Raw genomic sequence first — 19,247 nt, forward strand, 5'->3', positions numbered from 1 at the left:
TAAATATGCAACTATTGCCAGCTAAAGATGAGAAATTCTTGGCTAGGTGTGGTGGGACATGACCGCAATCCCAGGACTAGTGGGATGGAGAGGGTGAACTTGAGGCCAGCCTGCACTACACAGCAAAATCCTGTCTCAAAAATAAGTGCATATTATTTTCATTTGTTTTTATTATTTTGGGGGTGTGTAGGTGTTTTACCTGCATATATGTCTGGGTACCACATGCCTGCCTGGTGCTCAGAGACCAGAAAATGTCAGACCATTGTTAGTCACTATGTGGGTGCTAGAAATCAGACTCTGGTCCTCTGGAGGAGCAGCCAGTGCCCTTAATTGCAGTGCTATTGCTCCAGCCCCATTAACAACCATTCCTAAAAATAGCTTTGAACCCATATATACATCTGCATGTACACACGCGCGTGCGCGCACACACACACACACACACACACACACACACACACCTGCTATACAAAGCCAGTGAGACTTCACTGAAGGAGCCAGAGCATTTTCCAGGATGAATTGAGAGCTCCAGGCTGTGGCAGAGGCTGTGAACTCATCTGCTTTTGAATCACCATTTTATCCCGAAAATCTTACTCTAAATCTCACTCTAAAGGACGCCCAGCTCTATGCCTTCTTATCTCCTCCTCCTTGTCTTTGGAGAGGGAGACTCTTCCTGAAAAGACCAGCTTTTACGAAGCTCAGCGAGTTCTCCAGAGCTCTGTGCCCCTGCTAACCTTCCTCTTCTCTGTTCCAGGTGGGAGAGGCTGTCTTGGAAAATGCCCGACTCATGCTACAGATGGAGACACTGCAAGCTGGAGCCAATGACTTTAAAGAAAGGTAAGGTTCCGCAGCAAGGGACCCTCCCTGCCCACGCCCACTGCAGACCATTGCAGATAATGCAGTCCCAGAGGGGACACCAGTCCCTTCCACCACAGTAGAAGGTGGCCTGAGACAACAAACAGAAGCTCTAGGAGAACCCAGAGTCACAAAATAATCAGGACCTAGGGGCTCAAAGACTGTGCCCAGTATCACTTGCTTTAGAAAAGGGTCTTTTAAAGAAAAATTATTTATTAGTAGTGGTGTATGTGTGGTGTGTGTGTGTGTGTGTGTGTGTGTGTGTGTGTGTGTGTGTGTACATTTGCCCTGGCACACTTGTGGAAGTCAGAATACAACATGTGAGAGTTGATTCTCTCCTTCCGCCATGAACTTTCCAGGTATGGAATTTAGGTAGTCAGGTTTGGCAGCAAGCATCTTCACATACTGAGCCATCTTGCCAACCCTTTTTTGATTTGGTTTGGTTTAGTTTCTGTTTTGTTTTGCTGTTGTTTAAGATAATAAACTCACTATATAGCTAATGATGACCTTGAACTATTGATCCTTCTACCTCCAGCTTCCAAGTGTCCTGACTATAGGCATGATCTCTCCATACTTGGTTTATTTTGAGATGGGATTTCACTCTGCTGAGCAGGACAGAGCCCTCACCCTCACCCTGCATACTTTGTAAGACTACCAAAGTAGCGCATGACTTTGGGTATTTCCAGGATCAAATTCACCTGTTTTGTTTTTCAAGACAGGGTTTCTCTGCAGCTCTGGAGTCTGTCCTGGAACTTGCTCTGTAGACCAGGAGGGTCTTGAACTCACAGAGATCTGCCTGCCTCCAAGACAGGGTTTCTCTGTAGCTTTGGAGCCTGTTCTTGAACTAGCTCTTGTAGATCAGGCTGGCCTCGAACCTTTAACTCACAGAGATCCGCCTGCCTCTGCCTCCCGAGTGCTGGGATTAAAGGCGTGTGCCACCACTCACTTTTTTATAGGACTAGAGGCTTAAGCTTTTATACAAAGAAATAAACAATGATCAGAGCTTTCCACAAATGGACCACTGGCCTTGAAAGGGAATGAGTTCCCCAGCACTCGGAACGTACAAGTAGAGGCTCCAACAAAATCGCCTGTCCCGAATGTCTTCAAAGGACTGTCCCTGGGAAACCTGAATATTAAAATCCATTACAGGGGTTGGAGATGCAGTTCAGGGGACTATGCTTGCTGTGTACCCTAGTACCCACTATGGCACATATCTTTAAGTGAAGACTGTATAACTCTAAACCCGAAGGCACTTCTTGGAATAGAAATGCGGGGTTTTGCCCTCCTGTGGTTGTACAGAGGCAAGCCGGGAAATTCGGCTGAATGGTGCAACCACGGTAAATGGAAAGGGCCCAGGGAGAAATCAGCAAAGATGTCAGGTGGTGTTTAGAAGGAAAGCCTGAGGGTTGAAACTCAACATGGACAGTTTTGACATAAGCGGGTCCACACACACACATACTCATTACTTTAAAAGCCGTTTGCTTTTCGTTGTTCTCTTTGGTTGGTTGGTTGGTTGTGTTTGTTTGTTTGTAATGTGGGTATTCAACTCAGACCTCACAAGCAAGGAAAGTGTTCTACTATTGATCTCTATATTATTTAAATCACTGGAGAGATAAATTCATGCTTCTTCCTTTCCCTGAAGAGAGTTGGGCCAAGACAGAACCACGTTGCTACACAACGATATGGGCGGAGCTGGGCAGCAGCGCCCCCTGTAGGTTAAGTGAAGAATGTACTCTGATAGGTGGCATCTCTACCTTTCTCCTTACCATGGTTCCTCCTTTTACACCGCCTACTTGAGTTTGCAGCCACTGTCAAGAATTGCAGTGTACTGTTCATTTCTCAATCCCCAGCCCAATACTTAGCAGGTCTTCAACGATGATAAACGATCCTTGGATGAAGAGGACGGCTCAGTATAGTGGCAAAGACGTGGTATTGTCTTTCTGTGATGAAAACTCCCGCAAGTACCAGGCTCCAAAGGCCTTACGAAGCTGTGTTCCCAGAAGCTGGCTGCTAATGTGTTATTACTCAGCAACAGTGCCCCCAATGCTCCTGGAACACTAGCTTTCAGCGTTCGCTGCCTATCACATATGGGCCCTTGGGTAATATCTACAAGCCGGTTTGTTTCCCCTCTGGAGGCTCCCCAGCCACGCTGATTAAGTCCCTTTGTCTACAGATATGAAAATGAGCAGCCGTTCCGGAAAGCAGCGGAAGAGGAAATAAGCTCCCTGTACAAAGTCATTGATGAAGCTAATTTGACAAAGACGGATCTGGAGCATCAAATAGAAAGGCTGAAAGAAGAACTGGGCTTTCTGACAAGGAGCTATGAAGAGGTAGGTGGGGCTGGGGGGTGCTAGGCTGTCCCCTCCAAAAGAAAGAACCTCAGAGGTTGTAACACCCCCCCCCCCCAACACAGGTACTGGGGACTCATCTTTGCTCACCCAGGCCTGTAGGGAAAAGCTAGTTAAGGGCTTTAAGGTCTTTGTCATGGGTCAGATCACCCCCTATAAAAGTCTCAAAGTCAAACGTCTTCAAGGACCAGGGTACTCATAAGTGGAAGTGACAGTCATCAGCTGAAGTGGCTGTTAGAACTGCTTGGTCCTGGGAGGAGGGTCTCCCTAAAGTGTTCTATTTCCGATACTTTTTCCAACACTGCATGAACAGGAGGAACTGAATAATTCTCAGGACAGACCCACACTGCAGTTCCCACACACTCGTTAACAAAAGAAGGCTGTATCTTTAAGGAACAGGACCAGAGGGCTCCTCCAGCAGGGATGTGGTCTCATTACCCGCAGGAAGCACCAAGCCACCGTGCACACCACTCTCTGACTCATGGTCCAGGTTGCTTCAAGCTGTGCATCATACCTCGCTGAACCATGTGTGCACTGGGAAGTTCCTCCTGTGCCCAGCCTGAAGCAGTGACTATCAGCCCACTCCTTCCTGCTCCTGGATCAGTTCCTGAAGACCATGCTCCAGCAGTAACCCCTTAGGTGTCAGAGTTAGCTTTAATCTCCTTTGGTGTATCCTGACTTTGTGCCAAACTTCCATTTTCTAGAGTTACTTACTATGTGTTACTATACCATATACTTACTTTTGATTTTGTGTTTATTTAGTTTTTTGCTTTGGGCATGGCGATGGGCTTGCAAGGATCTAAGAGATATGTTCTTGAAAGAAAAATGATACCTACACCTAGAAAATCTGGGACTTTGCCAGTCTCTGTGATACCCATGCATGGTGCAAAATAAACAAATAGATAGATAGATAGATAGATAGATAATACACAGATACACAGATATATAGATAATACATACATAGACACATAGATATAAGACAGATAGATACACAGATATATAGATAAATACATAGATACATAGACAGACACAGATAGATAGATAGATAGATAGATAGATAGATAGATAGATAATACACAGATACACAGATATATAGATAATACATACATAGACACATAGATATAAGACAGATAGATACACAGATATATAGATAAATACATAGATACATAGACACATAGATATTAGATAGATAGATAGATAGATAGATAGATAGATAGATAGATAGGGGCAGACTAGTACCCACAGAGCCACAGAGCCAGCTGCTGCTAGCTAGAATTCACATCTGTTCTCCCCCCCAACCCCCACCCCCGGAGCTTACCTAAACTGTCTGCTGTTGCTTTCAGGATGTGAAGGTTCTGTACAAACAGCTGGCAGGGCCTGAACTGGAGCAAACAGATGTTCCTATGGGCACTGGTCTGGATGATGTCCTTGAGACAATCAGAATTCAGTGGGAGAGAGTTGTGGAAAAGAATCAAGCAGAAACAGGAGCCTTGCTCCAAGCTAAGGTAAGAGACAGGCCAGCATCTTCCCCTGAGCTCTGGAAAGAAGGAGGCCAAGCAAGGAGGAGGCAGCCAGAATGTAGAAGAAAGGCAGCCATTTAGTGACAATCTTGGTCCCCATAGAAAGATAAGAAATGCAAATTAAAGTAATAATGGTTGTTGGTCTCTCTGAAATAAGAAAATGTTTAAAATGACAATGTTCAATTCTAGCAAACGTGTAAAGGATTCTCCACTGTATCATCAAAGGCATAAGGTATAAGTTGCTATCCAGTCTTAGAGTAAAGGATTTTGTCTTCTGTATCAAGAGTTCCTACCTGCTAGCTGCTGCCTGCTACCTACCTGCTCACTGCTACCTGCTACCCACTGGCTGAACAATCTGGACAGCATCTTAAAGAAAGCATTAGGAATACAAGGGGTAAGGCTCAGTGAAAGAGTACAGAGAGAGAAAGTGAAAAGGAGAAGTAGAGGAGATGGAAGGAGGGAGAGAGAGAGAGAGAGAAAGGGAGATAAAGGGAGAGAGAGAGTTTATATCTAAAGCTACTCCTTGGAGCATTTTAAGGGTTAAATAAAAAAGGTGGTTTTATATATATATATATATATATATATATATATATATATATATATATATCTTACCATAAGAGCAAAACTGCAGCACCACCTGACTAAGTTATGTGCAATGAAACCTGTTATTAGAAATGATGCTTATGAAGTAAATACAATAACCCAGGAAAAAGTCCATGCAAAGTAAAATGGAAGAAAAGCAATTACAGAATGGTATATACCAGGGACTGATCAGATCTTTTTGTTTAATAATAAGTGCTTGGGAAGCCAGATGATTTCTGATGCAGTCCCTCATCTTTACCCCTGAAGTGTAAAAGCAGTCAGAGACAATAGATAGCAGAAAGCATCCCTGTGTTTCAATAAAACTTTATTTATGGCCAGACATGGAGACACGTGCTTTTAATCCAAGCACTTAGGAGGCAGAGGCAAGTGAATATCTGTGAGTTCAAGACCAGCCTCACCCATATAGGTAGTTCTAAGACACATCTCAAAAGACAAATTATAGAAACAGAAAGTTAACTAGAGTTGGCCTTGCAGCTGTTAAAATTGCCCCACACTACTACAGTATACAGTAGAGCACTGTCCTCAACCGCTATCTACAAAATTAGACTAGCTGGTTAGTGGTGTCCACAGTGGGTTGCCTTTGAATAAGTTGACTTGCCTGACACTTTGAGATGTTTTTTTTTTCTTTTGAGTATTTCTCAAGTTAATTTTGTAAGTAGCCTGGATTATATTAATAAAGGGGAAAAGCCAAGTTGTATGAAACCTCACAAATAACAAAAGAATTAACTAGATTGTAGAAGGTTTGTCTTTCTGGCCTGCCCCTGCCGCTCACCTGGGGACTTGGAAATGAGAAGGTCAGGGAGGGGGAGACCACATAAAGGAATTGGAAAAGGCAAGTCAGGGGCTGCTGGTGCTTAGCTGATGACTTGCCATGCCAACTGCATAGTAGGATCACCTCAGAAATAACATCTACAGTGCCCTCCAGAACAATTAAAAGAAAGAGCAGAAGGATTTTGTAGTTTATTATTATTAATAATAAAAGCTCTCAGGGGCTAAAGAAATAGATCAGCGATTAAGAGCACATACTGCTCTTCCCGAGGACCTGAGTCTAGTTCCTAGCACCTGTATCAGACAGCTCACAGCCACCTGTAACTCTTGCTCCAGGAAATACAACATCCTCTTCTGACCTCTGATGCGCTTGCATCCACAGGTATACACACACACACATGCTCACACACACACACATACACGCACGCACGTACACATTGACATACACGCACGAGCATGCACATGGACACACATACATACTAAAGTAAGTCATTACTTTCTTTATTAAATAATTATGTTATTAAAGTTCTCTGGACAATTCTGACCTTTCTTCAGCTTTGAGAACCATGACAGGCCTAAGAGCTGCCAAAGGCAAAAGAAGGACCCTTCACTACTTGCCTCGCCCTAACTCTCCATTCCCCTAACCACCAAGGACCAACAGGACCATCCCAGCCGGATCTTCCTCAATTCTGCATCCCTTGAGTGTTTACTTTTACCCCACACCCTATCAATCTCTGGTTTTTCTGTTGGGAGATATTGCTGCACAGAGTTAAGTGACATCAAGCCAGAGATCAGAGTCTGTCTCTTTTTAAGGAGGATTATGAATGCTGAATGGCCCTGGGGACCATCTAAAATCATTCCTTCAAGTACTGAGTTGTATTTAAGAGGTGAGGAAACTGAGACCCAGAGAGTGCAAGCGACTCCCTAAGGTCATTCGGTTGAGTGGTAGCACAAGGCTCAACTCTCCTGGCTCCAAGTCATCTTCTCTTCCTCCTTCCTCTTCTTCCTCTTCTTCCTCTTCTTCCTCTCCCTCCTCCTTTTCCTCCTCCTCCTCCTCCTCCTTCTTCTTCTTCTTCTTCTTCTTCTACTATTATTATTATTATTATTATCCTTCCTTTTAAAAAAGTTTTTAGAATAGGGTCTCATATAGCATAAGCTGATCTCAAACTCCATATATAGCCAGTGATGAGCCTGAACTCTTTTATTTATTAATTAATTCATTTATTCATTTATTTAATGTGTATGTGTGTGTACCTGAGTGTATGTATGTGCACCACATGCATGCAGGGCCAGGGAATGTTAGAAGAGGGCATCAGATCTCCTGAAACTAGAATTATAGGCACTCATGAGCTACCATGTGGGTACTGGGAACACACACGTTCTTCTACAAGAGTAGGTCTTCTACAAACCCAGGTCTGCTTTAAAAGCAATGAGCCACCGAGCCATCTCTCCAGTCCCAATCTTGAACTCCTGATACTCCTGCTGCTGCCACCTAAGTGCCAGGATGACAAGTGTGGACCACCACTCCCACCCTGTCCATTTGCTTGATGGAGAAAGGGTCTCCCTATGTAGCCCAGGCTGTATCTGATCTCCCTATTTTCCTGCTTCAGCTTCCCATGTACTAAGACTGTAGCTATGCCACATGAACATGGCACACACACTCAGCTAAGCAGGGCTTCTAGGGGCTCACAGAGTCTGAAGCAACCATCACACACCCTGTATGGATCTGAGCTATGTCCTCTGCATATACTTTATGGTTGTTGTGGTAGTTTGAATGTAATTGCCCCTCCATAAGTTCATAGGAAGTAGTGCTATTGGGAAGTGTGGTGTGTTGGAATAGGTATGGCCTTGTTAGAGAAAGTGTGTCACTGTGGAGGCAGGCTTTGAGGTCTCACATATGCTCAAGCCATGTTCAGTATCTCAGACCACTTTCAGCTACTGTAGGATCAAGATGTAGCTTCTTCTCCACTCTCAACTCCTCCAGCACTAGGTCTGCCTATATGCTTCCATGTCCCACCATGATTAACCTCTAAAACACTAAGCCACCCAATTAAATGTTTTTCTTTATAAGAGTTGCTGTGATCATGGTGTCTCTTGACAGCAAGAGAAACCCTAAGAAAGACAATTATGTAGCTGGGTGTTCTTGCGGGACTCCTAACAGTGGGAGTTAGGGATGTCTCTGACTTTTTTCCCTGAGCTTGGGACCCTTTTCCTCCCTCCTACTGGGTTACCTCATGCAGCCTTGATATGAGAGTTCCTAGTCTTACTGTAGCTTGTTATTCCTGTTCACTTGATATCCCTAGGAGGCCCAATCTTTTTTCTTTTTTTTTTTAAGGGAACTGTAGATCTGGAGGAGAGGGGAGGTTGGGAGGACTGGAAAGAGTAAAGGGAGGGGAAACTGTGGCCAGGATGTAATGTAAACTTGAAGAATAAAAGAAAAAAAGATAAAGCTATTTACCACTGAGAAGTGCAATTATAGGAGATTTGAAAGATGACAGGTGTGCACGACCACACCAGGCTGGCTGTCTTTCCTAGCTCTGTTTCCAAAGCTAAACCCCAGGAAGCTCAGTCATTTGCAGCCTGACTTCTCCTCCGAGCCCTGCTGGAGTGCACATCACATCGAGTGACTGTCTCTTTAAAAAATGGACTGAGTCATTATCATTATCAGAAATAAATCCTGCCTAGTGTAAAAATTAAAAAAAGAAAAAAGAAAACCCCCAAAGCTGGCAGTTACCATCCCCCCCATCTGATAGCCATCATCAGCTCACCAGTGATTCAAACATTAATTCCCAACAGACCCATTAGTGTTTTTAATAGAGTGATCTGAAAGCCGCATCTCACAAAAGACACACAGGATTTGTTTTCATTTGGCCAGTGCTGCCTGGGCCTCTTGCAGAGACTCAGAACTCAGAAAATATTTGCAGAACGAGTGAATTCCTCTGATTGTCAACAGAGATCAGAACTGACAGCCAGAATTCCTGCAATAAATAGCGTTGTCGGCTGTGGCTGTGCCCTCGGGGGCTGACATTTGCCTGCCCTGAGCATCTCATGTCTGCAACTTGGCAGCAGAGCCAACTGGGAATGGCTCAGCACTCTTTCCAAAGGCCTTCAGAAAGGGAGGGAAAACACACATTTAATTACCTTTCAGCCCAAGGAGGCTGAAAATTAATTAACATGATTAATTTATGTCTTAGTTTATGCTTCCCCAGAAGCAGATCTGGAGATAAATATTGGAGTGGTGGTGATTTATTTGGAATTAGTGGGTGACTCAGGGGTGGGGGAAGCAATAAAGGGGAAGCCAAGAAGGGAACCAACAAAGGCTGTCTTTGAGAGCAGCTGAGATTGGAGCAGAAGCTTAGAGCGACATGGAGAAGTGGTGCAGAACGCAGAAGGAAGGAGGCCAGGGGGCTGCAGCTATCTGCCAGCCAAGTGACCTTTCCAGCGTGTCGGGGCATGCTCAGGCATAGGTGCAGAGTCGGGCAGCAGGGAGCTAAGAACATGAAACATTGCAGGCCTGAGGGGTGAAGAGAGGTGCTTGAGCACCTGATGCAACCATAGGCTCAGCGCTCTGGTATGTGCTCGTTAGTTGCTTTGGGTGTATGTGCGTGTGTGAGTGTGTGTGTGTGTGTACAGGGGTATGTATATGTGTATAGGTGCCTATGTATATATATAGGTGTGTATATGTATATATACAGGCATGTGTGTACAGGTGTGTGTGTGTGTGTGTGTAATCCAGAGGACAAGCTCAACTATCTGAGGAATGCCATCTACCTTGTTGGTTTTGTTTTGCATTGGATTTTGTTTGTTTGCTTGAGTCAGGGTCTCTCATTGGCCTAGAACACACTAATTAGACTCTACAGGCTGTCCAGCAAGCCCCTCTCCCTCTGCCTCCCTAGCACTAGGATTACAAGTGTGCACCACCACACCTGGCTTTGTTGGTGTGTTTGTTTTAGACGTGGGTTCTAGGGATCCAAGACCTCACGCTTTCAGGGCAAGCACTTCCCAGCTGTCACCGCAGCCCTCTGAAGCCAGGAACAAAATCAATCATTCCTCCTTTTGGTGGTCCATACCAGGCATCTGCCTACAGCAGTGCAGACATCCCTAGGACAGCTGCCAATATTCGGTTCTAGAACAGTGAGAGTTGCAATGAGCAGGGGAGGCTGGTTTTACAGAAGAGGGTTGAAGACAGCAGGAACAGAACAGAGAGATCTGTCACTTCGAGGACACTTGGCTTGCAAACTGAGACCAGAGAGACAGAACAAGAGTGAAACAGGTGGTCGGACAGGACAAGGTTGCCTGCGTGTGTTTCTGGATTAGCTCTAACAGAGCTTCACCGTAATCCCATTAACGGTAGACTGTTCGGAGATTTGGCAGCCACGTGGATAACCTTGATTTCTCCTAACCAGACAGGTCGCTGAGTCCATGGGTGGGATTTGAGCACAAATGACTCCATTTCACTCCCCCCAACCGCCCGCCTCGCTGAGGCCTTCCAAAGGAACTGTTTGAAAACAGTGGACTGCACTTTTTAAAAAATCTTTTTGAATTTTAATCTTATTTGTTTACTTCTTATGCATTGAGTCAGGTTCTTGCTACGTAGCCCAGTCTGGCCTCCAACTCACAATCCTTCTATCTGTGCCTCCCAAGTTCCTAAGTCATAGGTGTATATCACCATACCAAGCTATATTATTTTTTTAAACACACCAAATGTCTACATCTCTTCCACACCAAGAAATTCTTCAGGTACCAACCACATGGCCCATGATTAGAGTTAGTGCTGGCACTCTTTACCTGTGGGTTTTGCCAGATCCTATAGGTTAAGGGTTCGGTTCCACAAGACTGTCCTTGACTTCAGATGACCATCAAGTCTGACCCTCCCGCTCCTGACCGACCACCAGTTCCGGTGGGTTTCCATCATCCCCTCCTCAGGTTCCACTAACTGTTAGAACAGCAAGTAGAACCCAAGCAAACCTGTCCCTTGGTCTCTCCCAACCTCTACAAAGGACACAACTCAGGACAGTCAAGTGGGAGGCATGCGTGAGGTCAGATGCACCATGGAACTGTAGAGCTGTGTCACCTCCTGGAGCACCACCCTCCCCACCCCACACCTCCACTGCCTACCAGCCTGGAAACTATCCAGTCCTTGCTTGGCCTTCTGGGGTTCACGCTGCCTTCATTCTGGACACAACTGATTAAATCGCCATTATCAATTAAGTCAGCTCTCATTGATTCAGTCCCTCTCTGCTCCCTGAGTCAGGATCAAAGCTCTAGCTTCTAATCACAGGGGGGTGGAGGGCGGGACAGCCACCAACCCCACTCCCCTCAGGGTCTTACCAAAGAAATCTCTTTAACATAAATTTGGGTGTTGTTGAGAGAGATTCATTACCAATGATAGAAAAACACATTTCCTTTTTTTACTTTTTATCTTTTTCACTGTGGAGCTATTTCAGGATCTAGAAACAAAAACCAATCAGAACTGAGAACACGCCTTCATCTCTCATCATCTAGGAAGTTGCCAGGGTTTTAAGAGCTCTGGCTGGGAGCCAGATAAAAAGACCAAAAATATAAAATATGTTTCATTATGTCACAATATCACACAATGGAGAATATTCTCCAACCTGCAGTCAAATGAACTTACAAAGACCACCTCTGTGAATGGGGTAAATGACTGAATGAAGTACCTGCTGTCATTCACCTAGTTCATAGCCAGGCCAGGAAGCAGAGCACTAACTCAGAAGCAGAACTGTCCATAATTCACGGACACTGTGGTGAGATGCCCCACCTCCTAAAGGATCCATAGCCAGGGACCAAGCATTCAAACACTTGAGTTTGTGCAGGCTATCTCACAGTCAAGTCACAACTCCTGTTGCCCAGATAGACTCAGTAAAAGGATGGGAGAGGATGTGGAAGGGGTAGGAAGGAGGGGAGGGAAGGAAGAGGGGGAAATCTAATAGTTTCCCTAATTTCTTGAAAGCCTTTCTATCACCGAATGTGATCATTCCAGGGATGGCCTTTGACCAACACAGAAATGATGTTCTGAGCAGCCCAAATCACACTTTCAAAGGTACTGTGTTCTTTGAGGCCAGAGAGATTGCACACCTATTAAGAACACTTACTGCTCAGTTCCCAGCACCCACACAGCAGCTCACAACTGTCTGTACCTCCAGTTGCAAGAGATCAGATGCCTTCTTCTGGGCTCCAAGAGTACCAGGCATGTACATGGTACACACACATGTAGGAAAAATACTCACACATATAATAAAATTTATCAGTTAAAGAAATACAATCCTCTTTCAAGCCAACAGAACAGCATCTGTGTTAGGCCCTTGGTCTGATAAAATCAGCCATACCCTGATGCTCTTACTTTTGATAAACTTTGGGCTAACCAACTTAAAGGCAGAAGGACACTTTCAAAAGCTGTTTGCCCTTGTTATATAACACAGCCTAGTGTGGTGGCTTGAAAAAAAAAGGGGGCCCCAAAGGGAATGGCTCTATTAGGAGGTGTGGCTTTGCTGAAATGTGTGTGGCCTTGAAGTGTGTCACTGTGGGGGCAGGCTTTGAGGTCTCCTATGCTCAAGATACCTCCCAGTGTATCAGTTTACTTCCTGTTGCCTGCATGTCAACATGTAGTAGCTCCTCTCTAGTGCCATCTCTGCCTGCATACCGCCATAATCCCACCATGATGATAACGGACTAAACCTCTGAAACTATAAGCTACCACCTCAATTAAATGTTTCCCTTTATAAGAGTTGCCATGGTCACAGTGTCTCTTCACAGCAATAGACACCTAAGACACCTAGTTGTGAACTGATTTCAGAGGGCAGAGACAGTGAAGGCCATCTGACAACCCCATCTTCCACTCGACTACCATTGAAGCAGAGATGAGAGTGTCCATCTCTGCCCGCCTTCAATTTTCCTCTTCCTGGGGAGGAGAAGTCATCTCTTTTGTGCCCACAGTCACAGCCTAGTCATGGGCAGGCCTTTGCTCCTCTGCCTTAAGCTGGATGTGTACCATTTTCTGGCTAGCAAGCTCTGTTTTTCCATCTTTTCTTCCTCCCTGCAGTGGTCCCTTTGCCCAAAGCCAGCTGCACATCCCCACTTCCTGAAGTCTCAGTCCTTCCATTTACTCTCCAGCCCTGAACAGTGTGCAGAAACCAAAGGCTTATTCCACTCCCAGTACTCTGCACTAGTAGCCCCTTAAGGAACAGGTCCTTCCCCTGCTGTGCTCAGACAAGAGGGCCACACCTGCCTCAGGGCAGCTTGTAGTCAGCTGTGATAGAGAAATTTCTCTCAGCTGCCACCACCATGCCTTTCATAGTCAGGATGGCGGGCTGGACACACTGTGGAGAATGAAGCGAGGTGGGTAGATTGGAACACTGTGAGGTTTCCGGATGGTAATCGTTTCAAAGCTGAGAAATTATAGAGTGGAACAAGAATTTATATTCCTGTCAAAAATATATCTGAGAGTACCCTTTTCCCCACATCCTCACCAATCCTGTGTGCACAGTATTTTAGGTAAGAAAATTATTCTTCAGTGTAGCTCTAATTTGCATTTCTCATATTTTAAAGAGACAGACGTTCTCTCAAAATACTGGATTTTGTACAAATTTGCTTTCCCAGATCAGGCCATTGCCGTTTTCACTTATGTTTTGGACATTTTACTTAGTTTTGCTGTGGCTCTTTTTATATCACAGAAATTAGTTCGATAAGATGTGTCTGTGTCTGGGTGTTTGTATGTTGGTGATGTAAGGTGTGTGTGTGTGTGTGTGTGTGTGTGTGTGTGTGTGTGTGTGTGTGATATAAGGTGTGTCTGGGTGTTTGTATGTCAGTGATGTAAGGTGTGTGTGTGTATGATATAAGGTGTGTCTGTGTTTGTATGTTGGTGATGTAAGGTGTGTGTGTGTGTGTGTGTGTGTGTGTGATATAAGGTGTGTCTGTGTGTTTGTATGTTGGTGATGTAAGGTGTGTGTGTGATATAAGGTTGTCTCTGTGTGTTTGTATGTCAGTGATGTAAGGTGTGTGTGTGTGTGTGTGTGTGTGTGTGTGTGTGATATAAGGTGTGTCTGTGTGTTTGTATGTTGGTGATGTAAGGTGTGTGTGTGATATAAGGTTGTCTCTGTGTGTTTGTATGTCAGTGATGTAAGGTGTGTGTGTGTATGATATAAGGTGTGTCTGTGTGTTTGTATGTTGGTGATGTAAGGTGTGTGTGTGTGTGTGTGATATAAGGTGTGTCTGTGTTTGTATGTTGGTGATGTAAGGTGTGTGTGTGTGTGTGTGTGTGATATAAGGTGTATCTCTGTGTGTTTGTATGTCAGTGATGTAAGGTGTGTGTGTGTATGATATAAGGTGTGTCTGTGTCTGTGTGTATGTTGGTGATATAAGGTGTGTGTGTGTGTGTGTGTGTGTGAGAGAGAGAGAGAGAGAGAGAGAGAGAGAGAGAGAGATAAGGTGTGTCTGTGTCTGTGTGTTTGTATGTTGGTGATGTAAGGTGTGTGTGTGTATGTGTGTGATATAAGGTGTGTCTCTGTCTGTGTGTTTGTATGTCAGTGATGTACGGTATGTATGTGTGTGTTCCAGGACTAGGTCCTGTGGCATGCTACGTTTGTGGCACTGGTGGGTTAGGGAAGATAATTAGAGTAGCTTTTGAAAGAGAAAATAGAGACTTCCTGTTGAGTAGTTCCCTCCTGCCCTTTGACTCTTCACTGAAGAAAATACAGACATTGCAAAGGTCATGCTCAGGCTCTTTCTCACGTTTTCAAGCCCTCATGTGGTCAACAACCAGTAGCTGCATGGCTGACTGCCTTCCCACTGTCCACTGAAGGATCCCTACTCACTCATGCACTCAGAACCACGGGCAGAGCTCACACCAGGTCTCAGGCTGTGGTTGGTACTGTGCACAGTCCCTGGCTCCGAAGTGATGCACAATTAAAAAAAAAAAAAACTCAGAGAGAAAAATTGGGGTTCAACCTGAAGATCCAAAAACCAAAACACTTAGCCACTGGCTCTTACCTTGACCTCAGTCTGAAATGACAATCCTGCCTCCAGGAATCTCAAAATGAGACTGTGTCTGAGAGCTGTCTCCTCCCGTTTTATAATCCTCTCTAGAGCTGGAATTGATTAAAGGCATGCACCATCTGGTTTCTATGGCAAACTAATATGGCTACTGGGATTAAAGGTATGTGTCACACTGCCTGGTCTGTAAGGCTAACCAGTGTGGCTGTTTTGATCTTCAGGCAAGCTTTATTTATTAAAATTCAAATGAAATGTCATTACACAGAAGGATGCCTTTCCCTGGCTACCTGGTTTGCCTGACCTCAAAGCATCTCATAGATTTTTTTAATTGGCTGTTCCCATAAAAGATATAAAGATCCTACTTCTAAAATAGGAGATTTTCAAAGATGAAACAACTCAAATTATCTCTGGGGAATTAAGGCACTGTCACTCATGTTCCACACATAGCCATCTCCTAGGAGACAAACAAACAGGTCCTTAAGGGTAGGATGATCCTAATAAACAATGACAAAAATACTATAATTTAGGCTTCTCTGATAATTAAGAAAAAAGCTATTTTTTTCTCCCTAGAAACTCATTGGTGAGTTTTTCTATTGCTTTTAGCAATACAGTTTGTTTAATTACATCCAAGATAAGGGGTGGGGCAGCAAGTTCATGAGGCCATTACCTCAGATTATTTTTTCCAGTTTCCACATGGTCCTGGGAATTGGTCCTCCACCTCAGAGGAAAACTTCAGAAGCCAGGCAGCTCTGTGTACTCTCTGGGAGCAACGCAACCTTGCCTCACCAGGCCAGCATTCTGTTCATGTTGAAGTCTCACTGAGAGTCGTATTGCTTTTTAATATACCCACGAGGAAGCCCTGTGTCATGGGGACAGGCTAAATAGCATTCTGCCTTATTTATTTATGCCAAATAAATCCTGCATTGGGCAGCAGGAAAGGAGGAGGGGACCAGGTCAGGAATTCTCCACAACTGAAAAACACATGGTCCCGCGTGACTAAAGTGATTTCAAAGGCTTATGATCATGGTGACTGGTCTTCCTAATGGAGAAAAGATCTGGTCTAGTCCTATTCACAGGAGGCTTCTTCTTCCTCCAGTCCCCAACATGTGCTGGGCCCATGATGCTGACCTTTTGCAAAGGTTGTTGAGTGCACCACGGGTGTGAAGCGCCATCAAGCTACCCAGAAGGGACAGGGAGTGATCACGGCACACCCAATTTCTACAGTTTAGTGAGACTTGGTGGGTGCAAAGATGGAGTAGACAGGCCACCATTCCACATGGTAGAAAGAGACTTGCAAGGAAAGCATCAGAACAAATTGTTTCCAGAAGATTCAGGTGACAGAGACTGCTCCAAGCCTTTGACAGATAAGCTTTCAATCCAACAAGATAGGAGTTCTGATTTTCAACCATTAACAAATAAACTAAGGCTCAAAATGGATAGATACTACCTAAGACCTTGCCTGTATTGAGTAGGAAAGCCACAGTCTGACTGCAGGATCCACACTGTTGCTTCTTTTCTGCTTTTGTCTTGAGACAGGGTCTCCTGTTGACCAGGCTGGTCTTGGACAGACTATGACAAGGAGGATGACATTGAACTCCTTTTCTTCCTGTTCCTCCTACCTCTTTCGCCAAGTGCTGGGATTACAGATGTGTGGCACTACACCCAGGTCAGGATTAACACTCGACGGCTAGGCTCAGATGGACAGACAGGTCGCAAAGATGGGAGACTGATTCAGTGTTTCAAGAATGAGCAAGGGACAACATGCGGTGGTGGCACACTCCTTTAATCCCAGCACTCAGCAGAGGAAGAGGCAGACAGATCTGTAGATGAAGTTTTCCTGTCCAGCAGCCAGTTCCAAATTATAACAAAAAGACTTATAATAAATGCTCGGCCAATAGCTCAGGCTTATTACTAACTAGCCTTTGCATTTTAATTTAACCTATATTCCTTATTTACTCTCTGCCATGTGCTGGTACCTTTATTAGCATGGCACATTCATCTCCTGCTCCCTCTGCATCTGACTGGTGACTCCTGACTCCACTCAACCTCATCCCATCATTCTCAGTTTGACTTTCCCACCTAACTATCCTGTTCAGCTATTGGCCAGTCAACTTGTTTATTAAACCAATCACAGCAACGTATATTCACACAGTGTACAGAAGAATTATTTCATAGCATGGGACTCTGTGGGTTTGAGGTCAGCCTGGTCTACAGAGTGTATTCCTGGATAGTCTGGGTTATCACACAGAGAAACCCTGTCTTAAAAAACAAAACAAAACAAAAAGAATGAGCAAGGAACATCTTATAGGCTGTGAGATGGGGGGGCAGGTCTATGTTGGGGTTAAATACCCTGGGCATAATGTAAATATCTGTTTTCTGATGGTCTTAGGAAACCCCTAATGAAAGGGTTGTTCACCCCCCGCCCCTCAGAAGGTCATGACTCACAGATTAAGAATCACTGTTCTAGCCGGGCGGTGGTGGCACACGCCTTTAATCCCAGCACTCGGGAGGCAGAGGCAGGCGGATCTCTGTGAGTTCGAGGCCAGCCTGGTCTACAAGAGCTAGTTCCAGGACAGGAACCAAAAGCTACGGAGAAACCCTGTCTCGAAAAATAAAAAAAAAAAAAAAAAGAATCACTGTTCTAAAGCAAGATACTCTGCCCTCCTCTTCTAGATCAGGAGCCTTTGTGACCCCAAGAGCCACTGCTTCCCTTTCTCCATGACAACACAACCAAGGCTTGTTCTTGTGAAATCTGAAAAGCACACCCGTGCTTTCACTAGGCTGTTGTTCCCTTCTAGTTCAAAGCAGAGAGCTCCCATGGCTCTCTCCGGCCCACAGCAACTGCTTGGAGAAAGTCAACACACACCGAGCCCCTGAGATGCATGGATGCGTGAGCTATCAGAACACCTGCTCAGCCTGGATGCATGAGCTATCAGAACACCTGCTGTTTCTGAGATCAGAGAACATCACTGCCTGCTGGCTACTCTCTCCCTCCTGCCAGAAGCCCACTCTGTCCTCACCCCTTCAGCTTTGAGTCCTAGCCAATGCTGCTTGGGAGTCTGCCAATGGTCAGTCATCAGAAAAATGGTCCAGTTTGGAGACATTTTCCCCATTCTTCCATTTGTTCCCCAATAGTTAAACTCCTGAGTACTTGATTGTGATTACAAGGTATGGGTGCAAGTGTAGGCGCACGTGGGGAGGCCAGAGGTCGATGCTGGAATCTTCCTCGGTTGCTCTCCATCATATCTTCGAGATAGGATCTCACACTGGTTGTCTGGGCTCTGTGATCAGTAAGCTCCAGGGGTCCTCTAACTGCATTTCCCACCCAGCCTGGGGTTATAGCACCCAGTATTTTACATGGATATTAAGGATCTGAATATCATGCTTCTGTAACAACCAGTTTGTTGACTGAGCTATCTGCCCAGCCATGATTGTGTGTGTGTGCATGTGGTGTGTGTGTGTGTGTGTGTGTGTGTGTGTGTGTGTGTGTGTGTGTTGAGACAAGATCTCACTATGTAGCCCTGACTGACCTGGAACTCACTGTGTAGAGCAGGCTGGCCTCAAACTCACTGACTCTTGCCTCACAAGTGCTGGGACTGGAGGTATATGCCACCATTCCCAGCTATATTTTGTAAAGAGATTTTTATTTTACTTTATATGTATGGGTGTTTTAACTGCATGCATGTATGTGTACCGCTTTGCCCTCGGAGGTCAGAAGAGGGCATTATTAGCCCCTGTGAGGGTACTTGAAACCAAATCTGGGTCCTCTGCAAGAGCAATAGCTGCTCTTAATCACTGAGCCATCTCTCAAGGCCCACGATTATAATTCTTGAGTGTGAAAATCTCCATCATATTTCAAAATGTCAGCATGCTCTGCTGACCCAGAAAAGGAGCCAAGAAGTTCATATACCCTAAACAAATACACTGAATCTCACCTCCTCGGGGTCTGGGATCACAAGACTACTGTTGAGTGTGTAAGGAGAATATTCAGGCATGGGGTGAAATGAAAACAGAATGATTACAGTTGCAGAAAGCAGAATCCTAAGGAGCCGTCAGAGAAGAATGTGTGATATTTTTAGGAGTTGAAGCGATTAGCTGTGGGCATCTCACGTGCTACTGATTTGAAGATCAGGGTTACAACAGTAAA

The 19,247-nt window shown here is 44.9% G+C and overlaps 1 protein-coding gene across 1 annotated transcript in view; it reads left to right on the forward strand.

Moving 5' to 3' along the window:
* Window positions 1–19,247, forward strand: part of Bfsp2 (beaded filament structural protein 2) — a 58,971-nt gene that overhangs the window by 25,358 nt on the left and 14,366 nt on the right. Inside the window, exons 2-4 of the mRNA XM_041677608.1 lie at window positions 752–834; window positions 3,026–3,182; window positions 4,544–4,705. Coding sequence (XP_041533542.1) covers window positions 752–834; window positions 3,026–3,182; window positions 4,544–4,705 — 402 coding nt within the window. The remainder of the gene's footprint in view (window positions 1–751; window positions 835–3,025; window positions 3,183–4,543; window positions 4,706–19,247) is intronic.

Source organism: Microtus oregoni, unplaced genomic scaffold, assembly GCF_018167655.1.
Source record: "Microtus oregoni isolate MIOR12 unplaced genomic scaffold, Mior012 000028F_ref0000031, whole genome shotgun sequence".
Classification (NCBI taxonomy): domain Eukaryota; kingdom Metazoa; phylum Chordata; class Mammalia; order Rodentia; family Cricetidae; genus Microtus; species Microtus oregoni.